General features: G+C 37.2%; 1 protein-coding gene across 2 annotated transcripts; it reads left to right on the plus strand.

Moving 5' to 3' along the window:
• The first annotated feature begins 8,428 nt into the window (after positions 1-8,428).
• LOC141610523 (uncharacterized) lies at positions 8,429-16,371 on the plus strand. 2 transcript variants are annotated; one of them, XM_074428623.1, is made up of 7 exons: positions 8,429-8,796; positions 8,909-8,956; positions 9,958-10,247; positions 13,800-14,010; positions 14,110-14,890; positions 15,092-15,178; positions 16,087-16,371. In XM_074428623.1, the coding sequence occupies exons 1-6, from the start codon at positions 8,739-8,741 to the stop codon at positions 15,147-15,149; spliced, it is 1,446 nt and encodes a 481-aa protein (XP_074284724.1). In that variant the 5' UTR covers positions 8,429-8,738; the 3' UTR covers positions 15,150-15,178; positions 16,087-16,371. The 2 variants fall into 2 exon arrangements, with proteins under 2 accessions (XP_074284724.1, XP_074284732.1); XM_074428631.1 differs by lacking the exon at positions 8,909-8,956 and having other exon boundaries at positions 8,605-8,796.
• The last annotated feature ends 2,795 nt before the right edge of the window (positions 16,372-19,166 follow it).

The following is a 19,166-nucleotide window of genomic DNA, read 5'->3' on the forward strand; positions in this document are numbered from 1 at the left end:
GGACGATATTTTTGTGACAAAAATACAAAGGTTGGATTATTATTGTTGAAGTTAAAAGGTTGGGTTATTTCAGGAAGACATATTAAAGGTTGGGTTATTTTTGTTAAATTTCCCTTTATTTTATTATGGATTATAACGTAGTTGATTCGATGTCTTCTTACGATGAACAAAAGTATATGGATCACAGTTCAACCTCCACAGTGATCGCATTTGCTACTTTTTTCCTTACCAATCTGTCACACAAAACATTAAAAGTCCAAAGAGTTGCATTAGATAATCAGATGTCAGGGAGTAGAAAAGTAGAAGACTAAAGTGTATCATTAAAATAATGACTCCGATTAAATACAAACAAATAAGAATCGTGAAAAAATATAAATAACAAAGAAATGGTAGTTTGGACTTTTTAGACTAACCCTGTAACACCCCACGTTAATTGAAGAGGTCCAGTGATAGGCTTAAATGACTAGTGCTTAAAGGGATTGGAAGTACTACTCATATCAACAAAGTGCACTTTCTTTTATGGTCATCCATGCGAAAGAACTCCAAAGTTAAGCGTGCTTGGCTGGGAGTAGTCTTAGGATGGGTGACCTCCTGGAAAGATTCCCGGGATGTACATGAGTGAGGACAAAATGCGCTATAAAGGAGCCGTGTTGATCTGTGGGCCATGTACACAGCCTGGTGAGCTATCATAAGTAACCGCTCCCGACCCGGTTTGGGCCGGGGTGTTACAAGTGGTATCAGAGCAACCCTGCGACCGTGTGGTGATTAGAGGCAGTTGTTATACGCTCCTGGAGGCAGTGGTTATACGCTCCATTGTAATCACACACCTAGCGGGGGAGGATTCTGGGTTAGCGGTTATGCTCCCAGGCGCAACGAGAACGTTGCGTTCTTCAAGTAGGGGGGTGACTGTAACACCCCACGTTAATTGAAGAGGTCCAGTGATAGGCTTAAATAACTAGTGCTTAAAGGGATTGGAAGTACTACTCATATCAACAAAGTGCACTTTCTTTTATGGTCATCCATGCGAAAGAACTCCAAAGTTAAGCGTGCTTGGCTAGGAGTAGTCTTAGGATGGGTGACCTCCTGGGAAGATTCCCGGGATGTACATGAGTGAGGACAAAATGCGCTATAAAGGACCCGTGTTGATCTGTGGGCCATGTACACAGCCTGGTGAGCTATCATAAGTAACCGCTCCCGACCCGGTTTGGGCCGGGGTGTTACAAACCCAATCTCAGACTCTCGGTCCTCCCAATCGGTCGAAGCTCCAAAAAGTGAACCATGTATTTTATTCTTCATTTATAATGTCCTGCGATACTGATGAAGAAATAGAGTTTCACGCTAAATAAGCAGATGTAATAACATATTAATTAGTATTTGTTTTGCTTTAGAATTCATGTCATATGTCACAAGGCCATAACAAATACTCATACTGCCTAACGTGATTATGAACTCTAGGGAATTTCACGTTTAGTATAGTATCAAAATCTTGAAAGATGTATATGTATTGAAACAGCCTTGCAATGAACATTATCGCACCCAAAGTATATCTTTGGATTAGTTGTTACCTTTATTTGTACAAAAATCACATAAACCCCACAATCATGCAGGTAATTCACTTAGGCATGTTGCATGTATACGATATAAACGTAATTGTGCTGCAAAAAGGGGAAAAACAAAGAGATCATCAATTAATATAATGATATGAGCAAATAAAAAAAATTATATTGAATTGACTTCTTAACACATATAAAAAGTAAAAATAAAAAAAACAATGGAATAAAGTCGTATAGTTATGCTTATGTCGTAGCAATGTAGCATTGAGTATTTATATACAATAGTGGAGGCATGTCTTATATTTGAGTCATATTAGACTTCTTTTTCTGGTATATAAAGATGAGACTTCTTAACGTACTAATTATCCTACTTATTGTTAAATTTAATGTTTATTATGCTTACAAACTCTATCTTTTAGTTTTATTTGAGTTTTTTTTAATTTAAATTATATATTATCATTTATTTTACGTATTTCGCAAAGCTTGAACACTCTGGAGTCGCTCGAAAAAAGCTTCATTTATTATATAGACTAGATTTAATGCTCGTGCGATGCACGGGCCTAGAAATAATATCGTCTTTTTTAAATTTTCTTTAAAGCTGATAATAAATTATCACGGAAAAAAATGATTATGTGGAGATTTTCCTTATTATAGTTATGCTTTATACCAAAAGAGTTAACGTTTTGCCTGAAAACCAAATCTATTTCCAAATTTTTATTAACATGTTTGTATATATTCCACTTTTCACCGAACTATTATGATTTTATTAATTATTTTTTGAGGTAAACTAGTACATAAAAGTCTCACTATATGTTATGCAATTCCTTGATGAACTTCTCCCTTCTATATATTGTCGAATAATACTTCTCTACTTGTACTCAATGTCGAGCAAATACTACAAATTCTTATTCTTGTTATTAATGTTTGAGTGGTACCTATGAGTAAAAACAATAGATTTACTCCTGATTTCGAATACCATGAAATTCTATGTTGATTCCAACACTTACGAAAGTTCCATCTCAAGTCGTACGCTGATATGTATTACTCCCTCCGTCCTGGTCATTTTTAAAATAGAAAGGATAACAATTGACTGAAATACCATAAAATGGAAAAGGACAGCAAATGACCGGGACAGGGGGAGTAATTCATACTTCCTCCGTTCCATATGATAGTTTACGTTTGCTTTATGCACGTATGTCAATGCTTGTTTTATTTTGTTCATATCTTTAGTTACGTATCATTAAAAATTATAAAAATTTGATATTCATAATGCACTCGGTAAGACTATTTAAACAAGATCCCACATGACTATCTTTTATATTATGCATTAGAAGTTGTATTGAAGATTCTTCTCACTTATGAATAGTGCCCAAAAAGCAAACGTAAACAATTCAATGGAACGGAGGAAGTATATACTATGACATAAATTATAAGTGGATACAAAATGTATGGCATAACATATACTCAAAACTGCTTATGAGTTAATAATGAACATAAGGGAAAAAATATTATAAAAATTACAAATAAAAATACTCAGGATAACAAAATCTATTGCAATAATATTTGTCTCCACGTTAAGTAACTAAAAAGGGGTGATATAAAAAGACTTTCAAAGTATAAAAAAGCTTAACAACAACAACAACAACAACAACAACAACAACAACAACAACAACAACAACAACAACAACAACAACAACATAGCCTTAATCCCAAAATGATTTGGGGTCGGCTGACATGAATCATCCTTTCGAACCGTCCATGGGTGAACGCACGCCTCAAAATGCGACTAATAAAAGGGAAATTGAAAAACAAAAAGGGAGAACGAAAATGTAATGTAAAGTCAAGGTGAACTAAGGGGTTTTAAAATCGAATTCCGTTTTTCTTTTATAAAAACTTAAAATTTAAATCGAGGGAAAAGATTAAAACGATTTTTAGAAACCGAAATAGAGTTAAGGATCCGGAATGAATCAGGTAAAATCTATAAGAAAGTGGTTGTTGAAAAAGTGTGTAATAAAGGAGAGAAAAATAAATAAATTAATTTCTTTAAATCAAATAAATAAAAAAACACTAAATCTGTCAAAAAAATCAAATACTAAAAATCCACATGTATCATTTCCCTCCATTGTGCCCTCTCTGTCACCATACTCTCCTCAAGCCCCAAAACTCTCATATCGTGCTCTATCACTCTCAACCATGTCTGTCTCGGTCTTCCTCTGCCTCTAGGGACCTTTTCTGTTCTCCAAGTCTCCGGCCTCCTAATCAAAAGGCGTCCATAGGTCTCCTTCTCACATGGCCAAACCATCTTAGTCGGTTTTCCATCATCTTGTCCTCTATTGGCGCCACTTTTACCTTTTCCCTAATCACCTCATTCCTTAACCGATCTTTCCTTATATGTCCGCACATCCACCTCAACATGCGCATCTCCGCCACACTCATCTTTTGAATGTGACAATGTTTCACGGCCCAACACTCGGAGCCGTAAAGTAGGGCAGGCCTAATTGTCGTGCGATAAAATTTTCCCTTTAATCTTTGGGGCATATCTTTATCGCATAGAAACCCTGAAGCACTCTTCCATTTCAACCATCCCGCTTTAATTATGTGAGCCACATCTCCGTCTAACTCCCCATCTTTTTGAATAATAGATCCTAAATATCTGAAGAAATCCAAACCCTCAACAACATTCCCATCGAAAATAATACTCCCCGCCTCTGTCGATCTCAACCCCGCCGCCACCTTAGTGAACTGACACCTCAAATACTCGGTCTTACTCCCCGCTCACTGAACCCACGAGTCTCTAAAGTCTGCCTCCACAATTCCAACTTTCTCTCCACCCCCTCTTTTATCTCATCAATCAACACAATATCATCAGCAAACATCATACACCAAGGGATGTCGTCCTGAATATCCCTTGTCAACTCATCCATAACTATAGCAAAGAGAAAAGGACTAAGTGCGGAACCTTGATGCACCCCAATGGTAATAGGAAATTCTTCCGTTCTCCCAACATTAGTGCCAACACTTGCACTAGCCCCCTCATACATGTCCTTTATGAGGTCAATATATTTTCGCGACACACCCTTTCTCGCCAAAGCCCACCAAAGTACTTCTCTTGGTACCCTATCATATGCCTTTTCCAAGTCAATAAAAACCATATGCAAATCCTTCTTCTTGTCCCGATAGTATTCCATCAACTGTCTCATGATAAAAATCGCATCCATAGTCGATCTCCTGGGCATAAATCCAAATTGGTTTTCCGAGATGTCTACATATCTCCTAAGCCTTTGCTCGATTACCCGCTCCCACAACTTCATTGTATGACTCATAAGTTTAATTCCCCGATAATTGGAACACTCTTGGACATCACCTTTGTTCTTGTACAAAGGGACAAGAGTGCTTTTCCTCCAAGCCGATGGCATCTTGTTGCTCCTCCAAATCTTGTTGAAGAGCATGGTTACCCATTCAATCCCTTTCTCCCCGAAGCACCTCCAGACTTCTATGGGTATACCATCCGGTCCCTCTGCTTTCTTTGACCCCATCTTCCTTAACGCCTTTCTAACTTCACTCTTTTGTATTCTACGCACAAATTCCCGATTAACCATGCTTGGTGTTACCTCTACATCCCCAAAACCTTGTTCCTGATGCCCATTGAATAAATTATCAAAGTAAGAACTCCATCTAGCCTTTATCTCGTTATCCCGAACCGAGAACCTTGTCGTCCATATCTTTCACACACCTAACTCTCCCAATATCTCTCGTCTTTCGGTCTCTTATGCGAGCCAGTTTATAGATATCCTTCTCTCCTTCTCTCGTGTCCAACCTCGCATACACTTCTTGGTTAACTTTTGCCCTCGCATCCCGTACGGCCTTTTTAGCGGCTCGTCTAGCCTCCTTGTACTTTTCAAAGTTCTCATCACTCATGCATTTCCCCAAAACCTTATAGCATTCACGTTTAGTCTTTATCGCTTGTCTCACCACATCGTTCCACCAAGATGTGTCCTTACTTGATGGTCTATTCCCTTTAGATTCCCCTAACACCTCCCTCGCCAAATCCTTTACAACATGCTCCAATTTATCCCACGTTGCATCAATATCTTTCTCTTCGCAATCCGACCAAATATCGCTACTTCCAACCTTATCCAAAAACGCTTGTTGGTTTCCCCCTTGTAGCTTCCACCACTTGATCCGTGCCTCACCGATTATCTTTCTCTTCCTCAAGTCTCTCTTACCCCGAAAATCAAGAACCACTAGTCTATGTTGGGTTGCGGCACTTTCCCCGGGTATGACCTTGCAATCGGTGTACTCTTTCCTCCACACATTCCTTACCAAAAGGAAGTCAATTTGACTAGCATTACCTCCACTTCTATAAGTCACCAAATGAGAATGTCTTTTCTCGAACCAAGTGTTCATTATACCCAAGTCATATGCCAAAGCAAAATCCAATATGTCACTTCCTGCTTCATTTCTCTCCCCGAACCCAAAACCCCCATGAATGTTCTCAAAGCCAACTCGACTAGTACCCACATGCCCATTGAGGTCACCACCAATGATCAATTTCTCTCCAAAAGGGTCTCGTTCTACAACCTCTTCCAAATCTTCCCAGAAGGCTCGTCGAAAAGAAGCATCCAAACCTACTTGATGTGCGTAAGCACTTATAACCGTCACCACCTCATCCCCGACTATAAGCTTAATACTCATAATCCTATGACTCTTTCTCGATACTTCTACCACATCATCAATGTAATCTTTATCAATGACAATACCCACTCCATTACGACTTTTGTCTTTACCCGTGTACCAAAGCTTATAACCCCAAGGCGCTATCACCCTTGCTTTATCTCCGACCCACTTTGTCTCTTGTAGACACATTATATGCACTCTCCTCCTTTTCATAACCTCCCCTACCTCGGCTAATCTCCCCACAAAGAGCCAACATTCCAAGTACCAAACCGTAACCTACTACCCTTCCTAAAGTCATGTCCTGATTTCTTTACCCGCTCTTGACCATGCTTCCTAGATCCAAACCTATTTGACACCACACCCATACTTCGAGGTGTCGCGCCGCTTTTGGGCGACGACCTAACAACCCTTGCATATTTTTCACTACACCCGGGTCTAGAAGATGTAGCGCACCCTTACCTATTTGACACCACCCCCAGATGTAAAGATGGCGCGTCGCTTCCGGGCGACGACCTAGCAACCCTCACATACTTTTCACTACACCCGGTCTAAGAAGTGCGGCGCGTCGCTTCGAGGAGACGCCCAACGATGTTCAAATTCCGATTCATGTCCATAAAATGTGACTAAGTTTTTATGCTGGCTGCCACAGACCTACCGCAACCCTCCTCCTTTATCCGGGCTTGGGACCGGCAGCGAATGCCCGAAAACACTCACCGGCGGAGTTTGAACACAAAAGATGGTAGAATTAGTTCGACGCAATTATCCGAACACAATACTTAATCGCATCAGCTACATAGTAATCACATATGTAAGGCGGTCGGGCGTAATCGAGTACCTGAACCCGCTTTTTTCGTTTGATGCAACTATCTAATCACAAAAATAAATTGCGTCAACAACCTATTTATTGTGTCACACAAAGTTACTTGTGAAGTTTCCGATTGAACGAAGTATACCTCATGCAAAATGGAAACAAAGTCATCATTGTAAGTATGAAACACAAACTCACCAAGTAAGATCATTAGTACTTCATCTCTAATTCTTGCGGTTACCGTCTAAAAGCAAGCATTTTTGGTTAACAATACAACGTCAAAATCATTAAAGCCACATATAATATTATTGATGACTATACCTTGGAAACCATAATTATTGACATCTTCATCCTATCAACAAAACAAAAGAATTCCATTAGTAAAGACATTATATACAACGTTTTGTATAGTTGTAACTTGTATCATAGTGTGGAACTAAAGATTGACAAACAAACATATTACTAACAAAGTAACAATTAACAATAACAATAATAAGCTAATATCGAGGGAAAGGATGTACTATTGTACTCCTACATTATAGCTTAAAATTTGTGATTAGAATGTACGCACGTAGTGTTTATATACACCAACCAAGAGACTTTGTATTCTACTGAAATAGATGTTGTGTAGTTTGTGTCTGTGTCTAATTCTCTTGTTAAATACATATACAATATTTAGCTGTTTGTCAGATTCATGTAATAGTCAATTGTGGCACATTTTTTTTTTTCAATTTAAAGATCCTAGTTGAGGTAAAATTCAGAAATTATCCTCTTTATTCGTAAAATTATTAAAATTAATATTTAAATGATTTAGTTTTAGGTAGTTGGTAGAGGTCGAAGATTCTAAGTTAATATTGCTCTAAAGTATTTCACGAAATTTGGACTCTCTGTAATCGCTCGAAAAAAGTTTCATTTATTAATATAGATAGATAGATAGATAGATATAGATTTGTGTTTAAAATATCAACTTTAAGATATACCCCCTCCTATCCAATTCATTGGTAACATCTACTTTTCGGAGATCAACTTTCAAAATTTTTGATGGTAAATATAATGAAAAGTATTAGACTTTAAATATTGAAACTAATGTATTTGGATTGTTACGAAAAAGTCTTTCAGAAATAATATTTTTTTCATAAAAAAAAGTCGTGTTTACGTGAAAAATAATCCGATCTCTCAAAGACCACGCAAAACTAAATGCTATTATATCTCTCTTGTGACGGGTATATCCGTCACAAGCTTGTAACGGATCAAGTATCACCCACTTGGGTAGATAAGACAAAAGTAAGAGTGACTAAAAAATCACAAATGACTTGTCTTTATCTTCCCCAATGAGTTTTATTTGACCCTGTGACGGATATAATCGGTGACAACTCACAAATGAGGGGGTATTCTTATTACTGGGAAAGATAAATTAGTCAACAAATTCACAAATTAGCTATTCCAAAGGAACTGTATACACCAGTAAGGGCAGTAAACCAGTTATACGAAAAGTGGGAATAAAGAAAATGAGGAAAAGCTGAAAGGGGGACAGTAAACTAAAGACACTTTGCTCAGTATCTCGAATTTTCATCAAAAATCGCTACAAGAATCATAGATTATCCCCTTTAAAACCCTAATTTTATTTCCTCCAAAAAGCACCCATTTCACAATTCACATAATCTGTTTTTCCCCTAAATTAACAGTAGAAGAAATCAAAAATGAGTGAACAATCAAGTTTCACACTACCCCATCAACTTCAGCAGTTTCAGCTTCATTGTAAAGTTTTCATCTTTCATTTTTTATTATTTGCTACTACGTTTTAGTTTTAATTACGAGTAGTATTTTTAATTTTTGGATTTCATGATGATTATGGATTTGGTAATTTCAGCGACCACCCCACAAGACCAAAATCAACAAGAATTAGTTCACCCTCCAAGTAAGTTAATCTATTATACTCCCTCCGTCTCAGTCATTTGTTTTTATCTTTAATTAAAATAGCCGTCACAGGTTATCCAAAGCACTCACTCTATCCCAATCATTTATTTACCCTTTATATGTTTGTGAGATGTATTTTAATCGTAAATAAATGATTGAGACCGAGGGAATAAATGATTGGGAGGAAGTGAGTCTTTTTTTTTTAATGTCGGGTTTATTATATGGTTGGTTTGCATTTGGATGCTCATTAATAGTTTGATTATCTGTCAATGGCCGAAAAAAGTTTTGGCAATTTTCAAACTATGATTCTTCTGTTACTAATATGATGCCCTTTATAGTTATTTGCTCGAGGATATGCATGTTATTTAATCATTCTCGGCTTTAAAATGACCATGTTCTATTAGATGAGTTTTCGGGAAATTGTTGATGTTGATGTGGTGTTCAAGTACGTACTTAGGAGTCGAAAACTTAATTTCCAAAGTAGTTATGCACTTCTTCCTATTGTATAGTTCAGGGAAGACAAATATATGGACTTTAGTGACGGTGCTTGTTATGCAATGTATTTTTGTCCATTGCAATTTGCATCATCAAATGTGAACATTGGGCATGTATGAAAATCCCGGGGCTATTGTTTATCACCTAACAGTTGATTCTTTAACCCTTATTGCATTGAGGTAGATTGGTCGTCTCTTCATATTCGCCTAGCATGAGTTAAATACTTAATTTTCAAGTCTTGCCCAATGACTATTCTAGTAGAAGCCCTGGAATACGCCGGTCAATACATTTATCGCGGATGCTTTTTTGTTTGAAATAACAATAGTCTTGTAGATGATGTGATAGATTCCTCGATTTTTTATATTGTAATGCTAACTTCTTTATCATAGTTAATATCTACAAAGAATTGATGAAGCTTGACCAAGACATACAAATGTGTTTGAGTTTAGCGGATCTTTGTATGCCAGTTTATTGATTGTGTCTTTGTTTTGTACCTTATTAATGTAGATGCTAAAGAGCAGTTGTTGTACAAGAACCGATTACAGGAGTTCGCACAAAGGGCCAATTTACCATTACCATCTTATCATACTGTCAGTGAACAAGAACCACGTGAGTCCAATAGGTTTAGGTCTACTGTTGAGGTGGATGGAAAAAAATATACATCTTTGAAAACATTTTCTACCAGGAAGGCAGCAGAACAAGATGTTGCAAAACTTGCTTTGGAAGGCATATCAAAAACTATAAAGAATTATGTATCCAATAAGACCGTTGATGAAGCGTTTCCTCGAATACACGAGGTTTGATCCATCTTTGTAGTTCTTATTTTGGTACAATTATGTTAATTGAGTTTCTTTCCCTATGTAGTATGAAATTTAAGTTAGCTTAAGCTTTTTCAATAAAGTTTTAGAAACCAATTTTTTTTTTTTTTTTTTTTTTTTTTTTTTTTTTAATGTTCTGGATTGGATTAAGGCAATATCCATAGAATTATGGCCCGAGTATAGTGTACATTCTTAAATAAAGCAAGTATGAACAACAAATAAGAATGATCAAGATTACCTTCTCCAAAGTTTCTTTTTTAGACTTAACAATAAAATCCTGTACAATAAGAACTCTCAAATATGGTCCCTATTGTTGCAGAGGTAAAAATACTGTTTTTTTGCCTATAATAGCTTGTTCTATCATGCTGTCCATGTGCTCTACATGCAGAAAAATCTTGAGTAGTTCTCAATAGCTCTTCCATAAGAGCACTTCGAGAGCTTGCTCTCTATTAAAACTTTGCCATAGCAAGGGAAAATGTGACAGCACTTAAATATCAAAGAGGCGGGACCAAAAAATAAGTATCATGTATGAGAGTTCTGCTATTGTGGGTGTAAATTTGGTTTTTGCTCTCGAAAAGGAGAGTGTAGATGAAGAGCACACCAAGTGCTTCCCATTTTATTTTATTTTTACTATTTTGCATGTTCTAAGCGGAAAAACATTTAGTGATTGCTTGGGATGATAGTAATTATTAGAAAATGGAGGAGAGTAGTGGTGGTGGAACTGTGGAAGGCGGAAATGAGGAAAAGAAGGTAATAGTTGGGGGAATAGTAACCCACCTCTCTTCTAAGTAGTGCATTAATCTCCATATGGGGGTAATAGTTCCTCCCCCACCTCGTCTTTCGATTCTCCACTAGTACCTCTAACCACCATTCTTCTTAATTTAAGCTCTATTACTCCCCTAATAACTATTTTCGATCCCTAGCGACCCCTTAGTCATATCACTCAGTAGAGAAATCTTTGAAACAATTGTACTCCTGTGTTTTATTTTATTTTTTTTAATGTCCATACATCTTTTATAGAGGAGTTACAGTGTTATACTCAGTACACATGAGAATACTGTGTTCTAGTCACATAACCACTTATTTTTTAGTTCATCCTGTTGTCATATCTTGTGTAGAAGCCTAGGGGCCTGCTCAACTTGCAAAACCTTGACAATTGAGAGGAGACCTGCTAGTTTAGTAATCCTGATAAATTATTGCCAATTGCAACTGTATTAACCTGTTCTTCTATATTATGATAAGCAGAAAGTAGGATGTTTATTAACAGCAAATGCCAATCTGGTCAATAGTGTTGGAGAGGAAGTGGAACAGTAGATATAAAGGTGGTCTTTATTTACATCACTAAGTAAACATCGTGACTCATGAGAAGCCACCAGCAATCATGTTGTCCATAAGTTTTTAGCCGATATCTATAAAATGTTAGTATATCTGGTATAGAGCTTCCTTATTCCCTTTTGGGTTCTTCGAGCTTAGAGGTGTGCATATGAATGCATTTCTATTTGACGGGCTTTAGATTACTAGAGTTATGCAAGTGAAGAAACATTTACTGTCTATCACATTGGAACCACAAAATTTGAAATTGGGCAAATTTGTAATGATGATCAAAGTAGAAGTCAGGAACTGCATCAAATACTAGTAAACTGTAAACACTTATTGAGGGCAAACTTGGTACTTCCTCTGACAGTCTGACTCATCTGATTCTTTACGTTTCCTTTTCGTGGTGTTTCATCAAGTTCTTTATGTTTCATGTTTGGCAAACTTTTACACTTACCCAATTAATAATTTACCCTTGTCAAGATCCCTCATCTATTCCCCACCCACTTCCCTAACCTTCATAGCCTAACCAACCTACCGCCACCTAACTCACCGCCATCCTCATCCACCAGCACCATTCACACCACACACCCGCCAGAATAAGCACCCCCTAGTGGCCCCACCCCTAGACACCCCACCACCCACCACCGCTGGAAAACGACCACCTATAAAAGCCACTCCCACTCCGTTGAACACCACTCCCACCCATGGTTTAAAATATCGTCCAATACGTCTCATATCGCGAGTAAATTATAAATAGGAAAAAAAAATATGCCGAGACAACCTATTTATAACTTGTATTGGCTCAACTTGGCCTGATACGGCCGGCGAAGAACCCTTGATGACAAGAGCTATAACTTGAACGGTTGAACCAGCCAAAGTTTGTAATGAAAAAACCAAAAAGTTGTATAATATCGGTCAGATTAATTATTCTAAATAGACTTAATCTTGACTTGATATGAGATAGACAATAGATGATAAAATATCTACAAAAGGTTTTAAAATAAATAGTACCGCGATAAACGCGACCCAAAGCTCAATGGCTAAGTCGAGGACGATTCTACCGCGATCTTAAACCATGCTCCTACCCTGTCGGGTTGGGATTGGTGTTTGACATGGTGGTGTGTACCTTGTGGTTTCCCGAGATGGGGCGGATTTCTATCGGGTTGGAGTGCTCTTTTGGGTTATACGGGTGTTTTCAGGCGGGTGTAAGTGGCTTTTGGTCTTCTCCAGCGGGTGAGCCTAAGTGGCGGGGCATAGGCTGAACTGTGGTGGTTGGGTGAGTGGTGGTGGTTGACTGGTTTGGGCAAGGTCGTGGATGGTAAAGGGAAGTGGTAAAAATGGAAATGACTTGCACATACCTCATTTATATCTGTCTCCCTAACCCTAAAAACCTGATCCAAAAACAAACGTAAAGATCCTAATGAGTCGGAGGGATTATACGCTAAAATAGAATTTTTGCAAAGTTCTTTTGTAAAGATGCTACAAAGATGATTGTATAGGCAACCTTGTTTTGACATTGTAATAGAGGACAATACTAAAAGGTTGGAACTTGGAAGTTTTGGCTGTGCGTGTTATATATTGTGATTTTTTTTGGGACTAAGGCCTTGTTCTTTTGAACTTAAAGTCACTCCCTTTAAGTTCAGTTTAGCTCCTATAAGTCAAGTTCAGAAAAGTTCAGCACTTATAAGTTCAGTTCAGAAAAGTTAAGCTCTTATAAGTTCAATTAAGCTCCTATAAGTTCAATTCAGAAAAGTTGAGCTCAATCCATACCTATTTTTCTATAAGTTCAGTTAAAAAAAGTTAAGCCAATATAAGTTCACTTCAGAAAAATTAAGTCCAAAGAAACACGGCCGAAATCAAATACACTTCAAAACAACTTTGTGGTACCAGGAAACAAAGACTATGTAAGAGCAGTAACATTGAGTTTTATTCCCATTATTTGTTTCGTATAATGTTTCATGTTAAATGACCCCACATTATCTTTTGAGTTTTGACTAAGTCTTATTGTTGTCGTAAGTATTAGACCGGGTGGATAGAAATTCTTCCATTGTCTCTTTCTTTTGAGTTTCGGCTTGCATGAACGTCATGACTTGCATCTACATAATTGATCAGTGTGTGTGTGTGTGTGTGTGTGTGTGTGTGTGTGTGTGTGTTCGGTGATGGCTATGGTTAAATGATTTAGTCTGTTATTTCACTATCACCGTCATGTTTCAGGATAGAACCTTTAGCAAGTCTATATTGAACGAATTTGCAGCAAAGAAGAAGTTAGCGGCGCCTACTTACGAAACTGTTAGATTGGAGAGTGTGGTCCCTCTTTTCGTCTCATCATTGGTTTTTGATGGGGTGAAGTACACTGGAGAACCTAGTCTAAACAAGAAAGAAGCTGAGCAGTTTGCTGCTCGGGCGGTTATCCTATCCCTTTTAGGTATCGTCGCATTTTCAAGTGTTGCACAAGTTCACTACTTTCATTTTCCAACTTTTGTTTGGCTTCTATATCTCACAAATAAATTTCTTACTCGTGCAGCCAATTCTGGAGTAGAAACACTCCTCTCTGAAATTGTGAAATCAAAGGCTAAGTTTATTTCTGCAGTTTATGAACACTCGAAAGTGAACACAAGTGTTTCAAATTTGCCAAATTCAGGAAGCGATGCTGGGACATATGCTATCAAAGAGATTGTTTCTGATAACGGTAAGCAAACAACTGATATGACTGAAACGTCAGAGGAAATCCAACAACAGTCCGCCAGCAAAAAGGCTAGATTACCGGATAGTACAACTGAATTCAGGCAGCCTAACTTGGAGACAGTTTCTGAACCCAGCTTCCTCCCAAGATACCAGACAATTCCTCAACCTAGTTTGTTCCCAAGCTCCCAAACTCTCCCTCAACAGAGCTTGGTGTCAAATACGCAAGCACTTCCTCAACCAAGTTTGCTTCCAAGCACGCAAACGTTTCCTCAACCAAGCTTACTACCTAACTCCAATGCACTTTCTCAACCAATCCTGCTTTCAGGCCCCCAAACATACCCTCAATTAAGCTTACTACCAAACTGCAACACACTTCCTCAACCAAGTCTGCTTCCAAGCACCCAAACACTTCCTCAACCAAGCTTGTTACCAGACTCCCAAATGCTTTCTCAACATTCTCAATCAAGTTTACTCCCAAACTCCCAGACCCTTCCTCAACCAAATTGCCTTCCAATCAATTTCATACCATCACCTGAGGCTCAAACTCCTTCAAATGAATCAGCTTCTAGTAGGAGAAGGAAGAAGAAGAAAGCTAACAAAAAGGCGAAAGATGGGATGCAGTAAGTCTTAAGATTTCTTCTCTCTTCTTTAATCTAATAAAACTTTAAAATCATTATGACTCTGGCGTCGTATCCTTAACTTGCAAATCGTTTGTGTCTAATTATGAACGTTTTCCTTGTTAAATGTTTGACCTAGTAGCTTGTATCTTCAAATTAGTCAGTGGTGGTTACATAGTGTTATTTATCCTTTTGTGTTTTCAGGATGCAGATATCAAATTTGCCCCCAAGCCAAGTCCCACCTTGTACTATAGCCCACTGAGCAGAAGTTTTCCATCACCCTATCAATGAGTAAGATACACTGGAAAATCTTGCCTTTTTTACTTGTCAGTTGTGCCGCATCTTTCTGGTGGGAATAGATTGGAACCTTTATGCATCTTTTTAGCAAATTTATTCTATAGCCCTTAGTTTGCCGTGCCACCTATGCGATCGTAGCCATTTTTCGGTTTGTATTTACTGTGTGTTGCAACAGCCTGTAGATTTTAATCATTTCAGACACTTCCTTTAAACGGCACATATTGAGTTTATTTAGTCCAACCGAGAATGAAGTTGGGTAACAACCCCTCTTATATTTTCATTATATATGTGAACTGGTTTGCTTCACTTTTGTCTGTCACAAACTTTGATGCCAGGAGGCTGGTTACATAGTTTTGCGCTTTGGGCATACTCTTTTTCCTTCATTTTTGAGCATTTTATATGACAACCGTGATTTATTTTTTAAAGAATTTGTTATTTAAAGCATTTCTGTATCAGTTGACATTGATGATTACTGTTTACTGTAGAGGATTGGTCTCAAATTCCAAATTTGCTTCTGCTTTTCCATTTTGTACTTGTATCTTTCTTTTAAAATTTCTTATTTGGTGAAAAGGAAATGCACCATTTGCGAGTACTCTTATTTGGTGTATGAAGAAAGTATTAGGTCTTGAGAGAAGGATGGAGATGTGTGCTTTACCATGCAAGCTTTTGCAAATTCAATATAGGCATAAATTGTTTTTTCGTGTAAACAGAACCGCAAGGGAACTTTTTATGCTATCGGATTTATAACATAGTTCATAAATATCATCACTTGATGGCTACTCCTCAACACGATTCTACGAGGGTCTTTAAAGTTCTTTCCACGTCTTTAATCCCCCCCCCCCCCCCCTCTGAAACTAGACAAAATCACTTGGATTAAACTCTTGTCTTGCTGATTGATACAGGTTGTCGATAATGGTGTACCCGTAGACAGTTTTAGAAGGAATTGCAATGTGATGGGTATACTTTGTTACCAATATGTTGTCTTTTAGTAGAAATGCACTGTCTGGTTGTACTTGGCACTTGGGTAACCTTTGATTTTAGCTGTTGTGATAAAATAACGACTTTAGGTCTTTGTCTGTGTTTTAATTCTCATCATGTGGTAGCGAGAGGTGTTGAACATTTTGTTTGATTTGAATGATAACTTTACACATGTACTATTAATTATTATTATTATTATTATTATTATTATTATTATTGATAAGGTAAGGAAACGGGGGTGTTTGGTTGGGGGAGTTGGAATGGAATGGAATGGATTTAATCCATTCTAGTGTTTGGTTGAGCTATTTTGGAATGGAGTTAGAATCCGGATGCATTCTAAATCCATTCCAACCCCCTCTAATCTCATACCCAACCTTTAACCTAAGATTCTAACTCCATTCCATAATGTTTAACATTTCATTCCATTCCAAGGTTCAACCAAACAATATAAACCAAGTATGGGATTTAGAATCCATACCACAATGGTATGAGATTCCAATCCATTCCATTCCTTCCCTTCGAACCAAACGCCCCCGAAATTAACCCATAACATCCTTGCGGATGAAAGCGGTAAAAAAAAGAAAAGGGCTTTCATATTACCATAATCGAACCAAGATAACAAGGGCAAAAATAAAACTCTCAAATGAAAGTCGAAATCATTAAAAGCCCAAAAGAAAAAAAATTACAAAAACAAAAACTAATTCCCAAAATAGAGAAACCAGATCTATGAGCATAAACTCAAGGTGAACCTACTTTTGCAGAAAATAGTCCAAAAACTTCCAGTAATCAAGTACTACAAACCTTATAGAAAGTTGTTCATCATGCTATCCATCTTGACCTTAAAATCACCATACAAATCCCTTTGTATAGTTACAGATCAAAGCAAAACAAAAACTCTAAACACAAATTAACATAGTTCATTGTTTTGATATAATCAAAACATTAAAAGAAACTCAAAGAATGTTTTATGAAACTTCTCGACTTCTTGATTTAGACCTTGATTCTTAAGATAAATGACTAAATAACCTCTCTTAGGCTAAAGTGGAGAGCAAATAAAGTCGGATCTTATATGGGATAAAAATCAAGAAGTTAGAAAGAAGAAAATTTCTGGAAAAAGACACAATAAAAAAGTTATATATAGAATGAGATAGAAAATGAAGAGAAGAAAGATATTCATAACCCATTTATTATTTCTATAAACCATGCAAAAGAATGGAGTTCTAGGAATAGAGAAGAAGAAATGATGAGAAGAAAGGCAAGAACAGTACAACATTCAAGCCTCACTTCTCATTTTCTAAGATTTTTCTGATATTTGGAGGACTTTCTCCCTCTAATAATTTTAGAGGGAGGTCAGAGCCCCTTTCTAGGACCATATTATTAATTATTATTGACACTCTAAAAGTTCTTGTATGAGGGGATGGCTAGGTAGCACGGACACTTCTCTTAATCAGCCGTCCCGTGTTCGACACCGTGTCGGACAACGATACTCCTCGGACACACGCCGAAACGTGTCGGACGCCTATAAAACCGTGTCTAACTTTCAACATTTATTTGGGCACGTGTCCGACGCTTGTCCATAGTATTTTGGCCGTGTCCGACGCGTGTCCATAACATTTGGACATCATTTGGAGTGAATGATGTTCTTTAGACGGGAAATGAGCTGTTGAAATAGCTTGATTAGAAGAGGGGTTTTGATGGGAAATAAAAATGAATTATAATCATGGATAAGTTTTACCTTTACTTATTTAAATTTAATATCAAATACTTTTATAAATATAAAATTGATTGTTTATAACTATAAAATATATATTTTATTAAATTTATATAACGTGTCCCGTGTCCTAAATTTCACGGGATGCCGTGTCACGTGTCCGTGTCGTGTCCTTGTCCGTTTTGGTGCTACCTAGGGGGATGGGCGTAGAAAAAATATTGTACGAGGGGATGGCCGTACACAAATATATTGCAAAATAACGGCCACTTTTCGTCTTAAGCTTCAGACAAGAATTTGTGTTTTAATGGATTATGATGTAGTGTAAGCGAACTATTTCGTTAAGAAAGAGTATTAAGAACTGAGTATAAAATACGCTAAAACTCTTGTGTGATAATAATTGTATTGACGTATAACGACTCCGTCCCATGTTCCCATATTGTACAACTACTCCCTCCATTTTCCTATTTTCACCCCATTTCCCCTTTTTGGCAAATTATCTATTTTCACCTCATTTATATTCTTTCCTTATTTAGTAATGCAAATGACTAAAGTGTCCTTGTCCAAATTGTGATATTACAAGATGTGCAATTGCTTTTTGGGCCTAATTTTTCTACTTAAGACACTAACCCAATAACACTACCCAACCCAAACCTAATTACCCTAATGACTCCCTCCATATTACCCAACCCATTTATGAATTTCCCACATAAAACCCTACCTCTCCTCCTTCAATACTCATCTAGAATCTTCCGTCATTCACACTGCCTCTTCTTCCGCCTCCCTTCTCTCACTAAAAACCTTAACTCTCCCTCTTATCTCTCTTTCACACTGCCTCTTCTTCTTCATTCCCTCACTTCCTCTCCGTCATTGTTTGAATTTCTTTGTTGTTTTCTGCCTTTTTCATTCCCTCACTTCCTCTTCTGCTTTTTTCTCTATCTTTCCTTTATTAATGTCGAATAAAAATCAACTCTTACATTATTCTGATCTTCATGGCTACATTGTTCAAGATACGGAGGATGGGTTTGACGGTTGTGATGTTGATCCTTCTGGGTTGGTCAAGATCCCATACGATGAAGTGCAATATTCATTAAATAAGAACAAGGTTAGGTGACATCTTTTTTTTTTTTAGATCTATTATAAATACAATTGATTTATGGCTTATAACATCACAAATTTTTTGTGATTTTTTGTAAAAAATTTATAAAATTGATTATTTTTGGGAGTATTTTCATACAGTTTTCCGATTATTGAAAATTTAAAGTAGATGATCCATACTCCATAAAAATTTAAAAT

This window comes from Silene latifolia, chromosome 1, assembly GCF_048544455.1.
Source record: "Silene latifolia isolate original U9 population chromosome 1, ASM4854445v1, whole genome shotgun sequence".
Classification (NCBI taxonomy): domain Eukaryota; kingdom Viridiplantae; phylum Streptophyta; class Magnoliopsida; order Caryophyllales; family Caryophyllaceae; genus Silene; species Silene latifolia.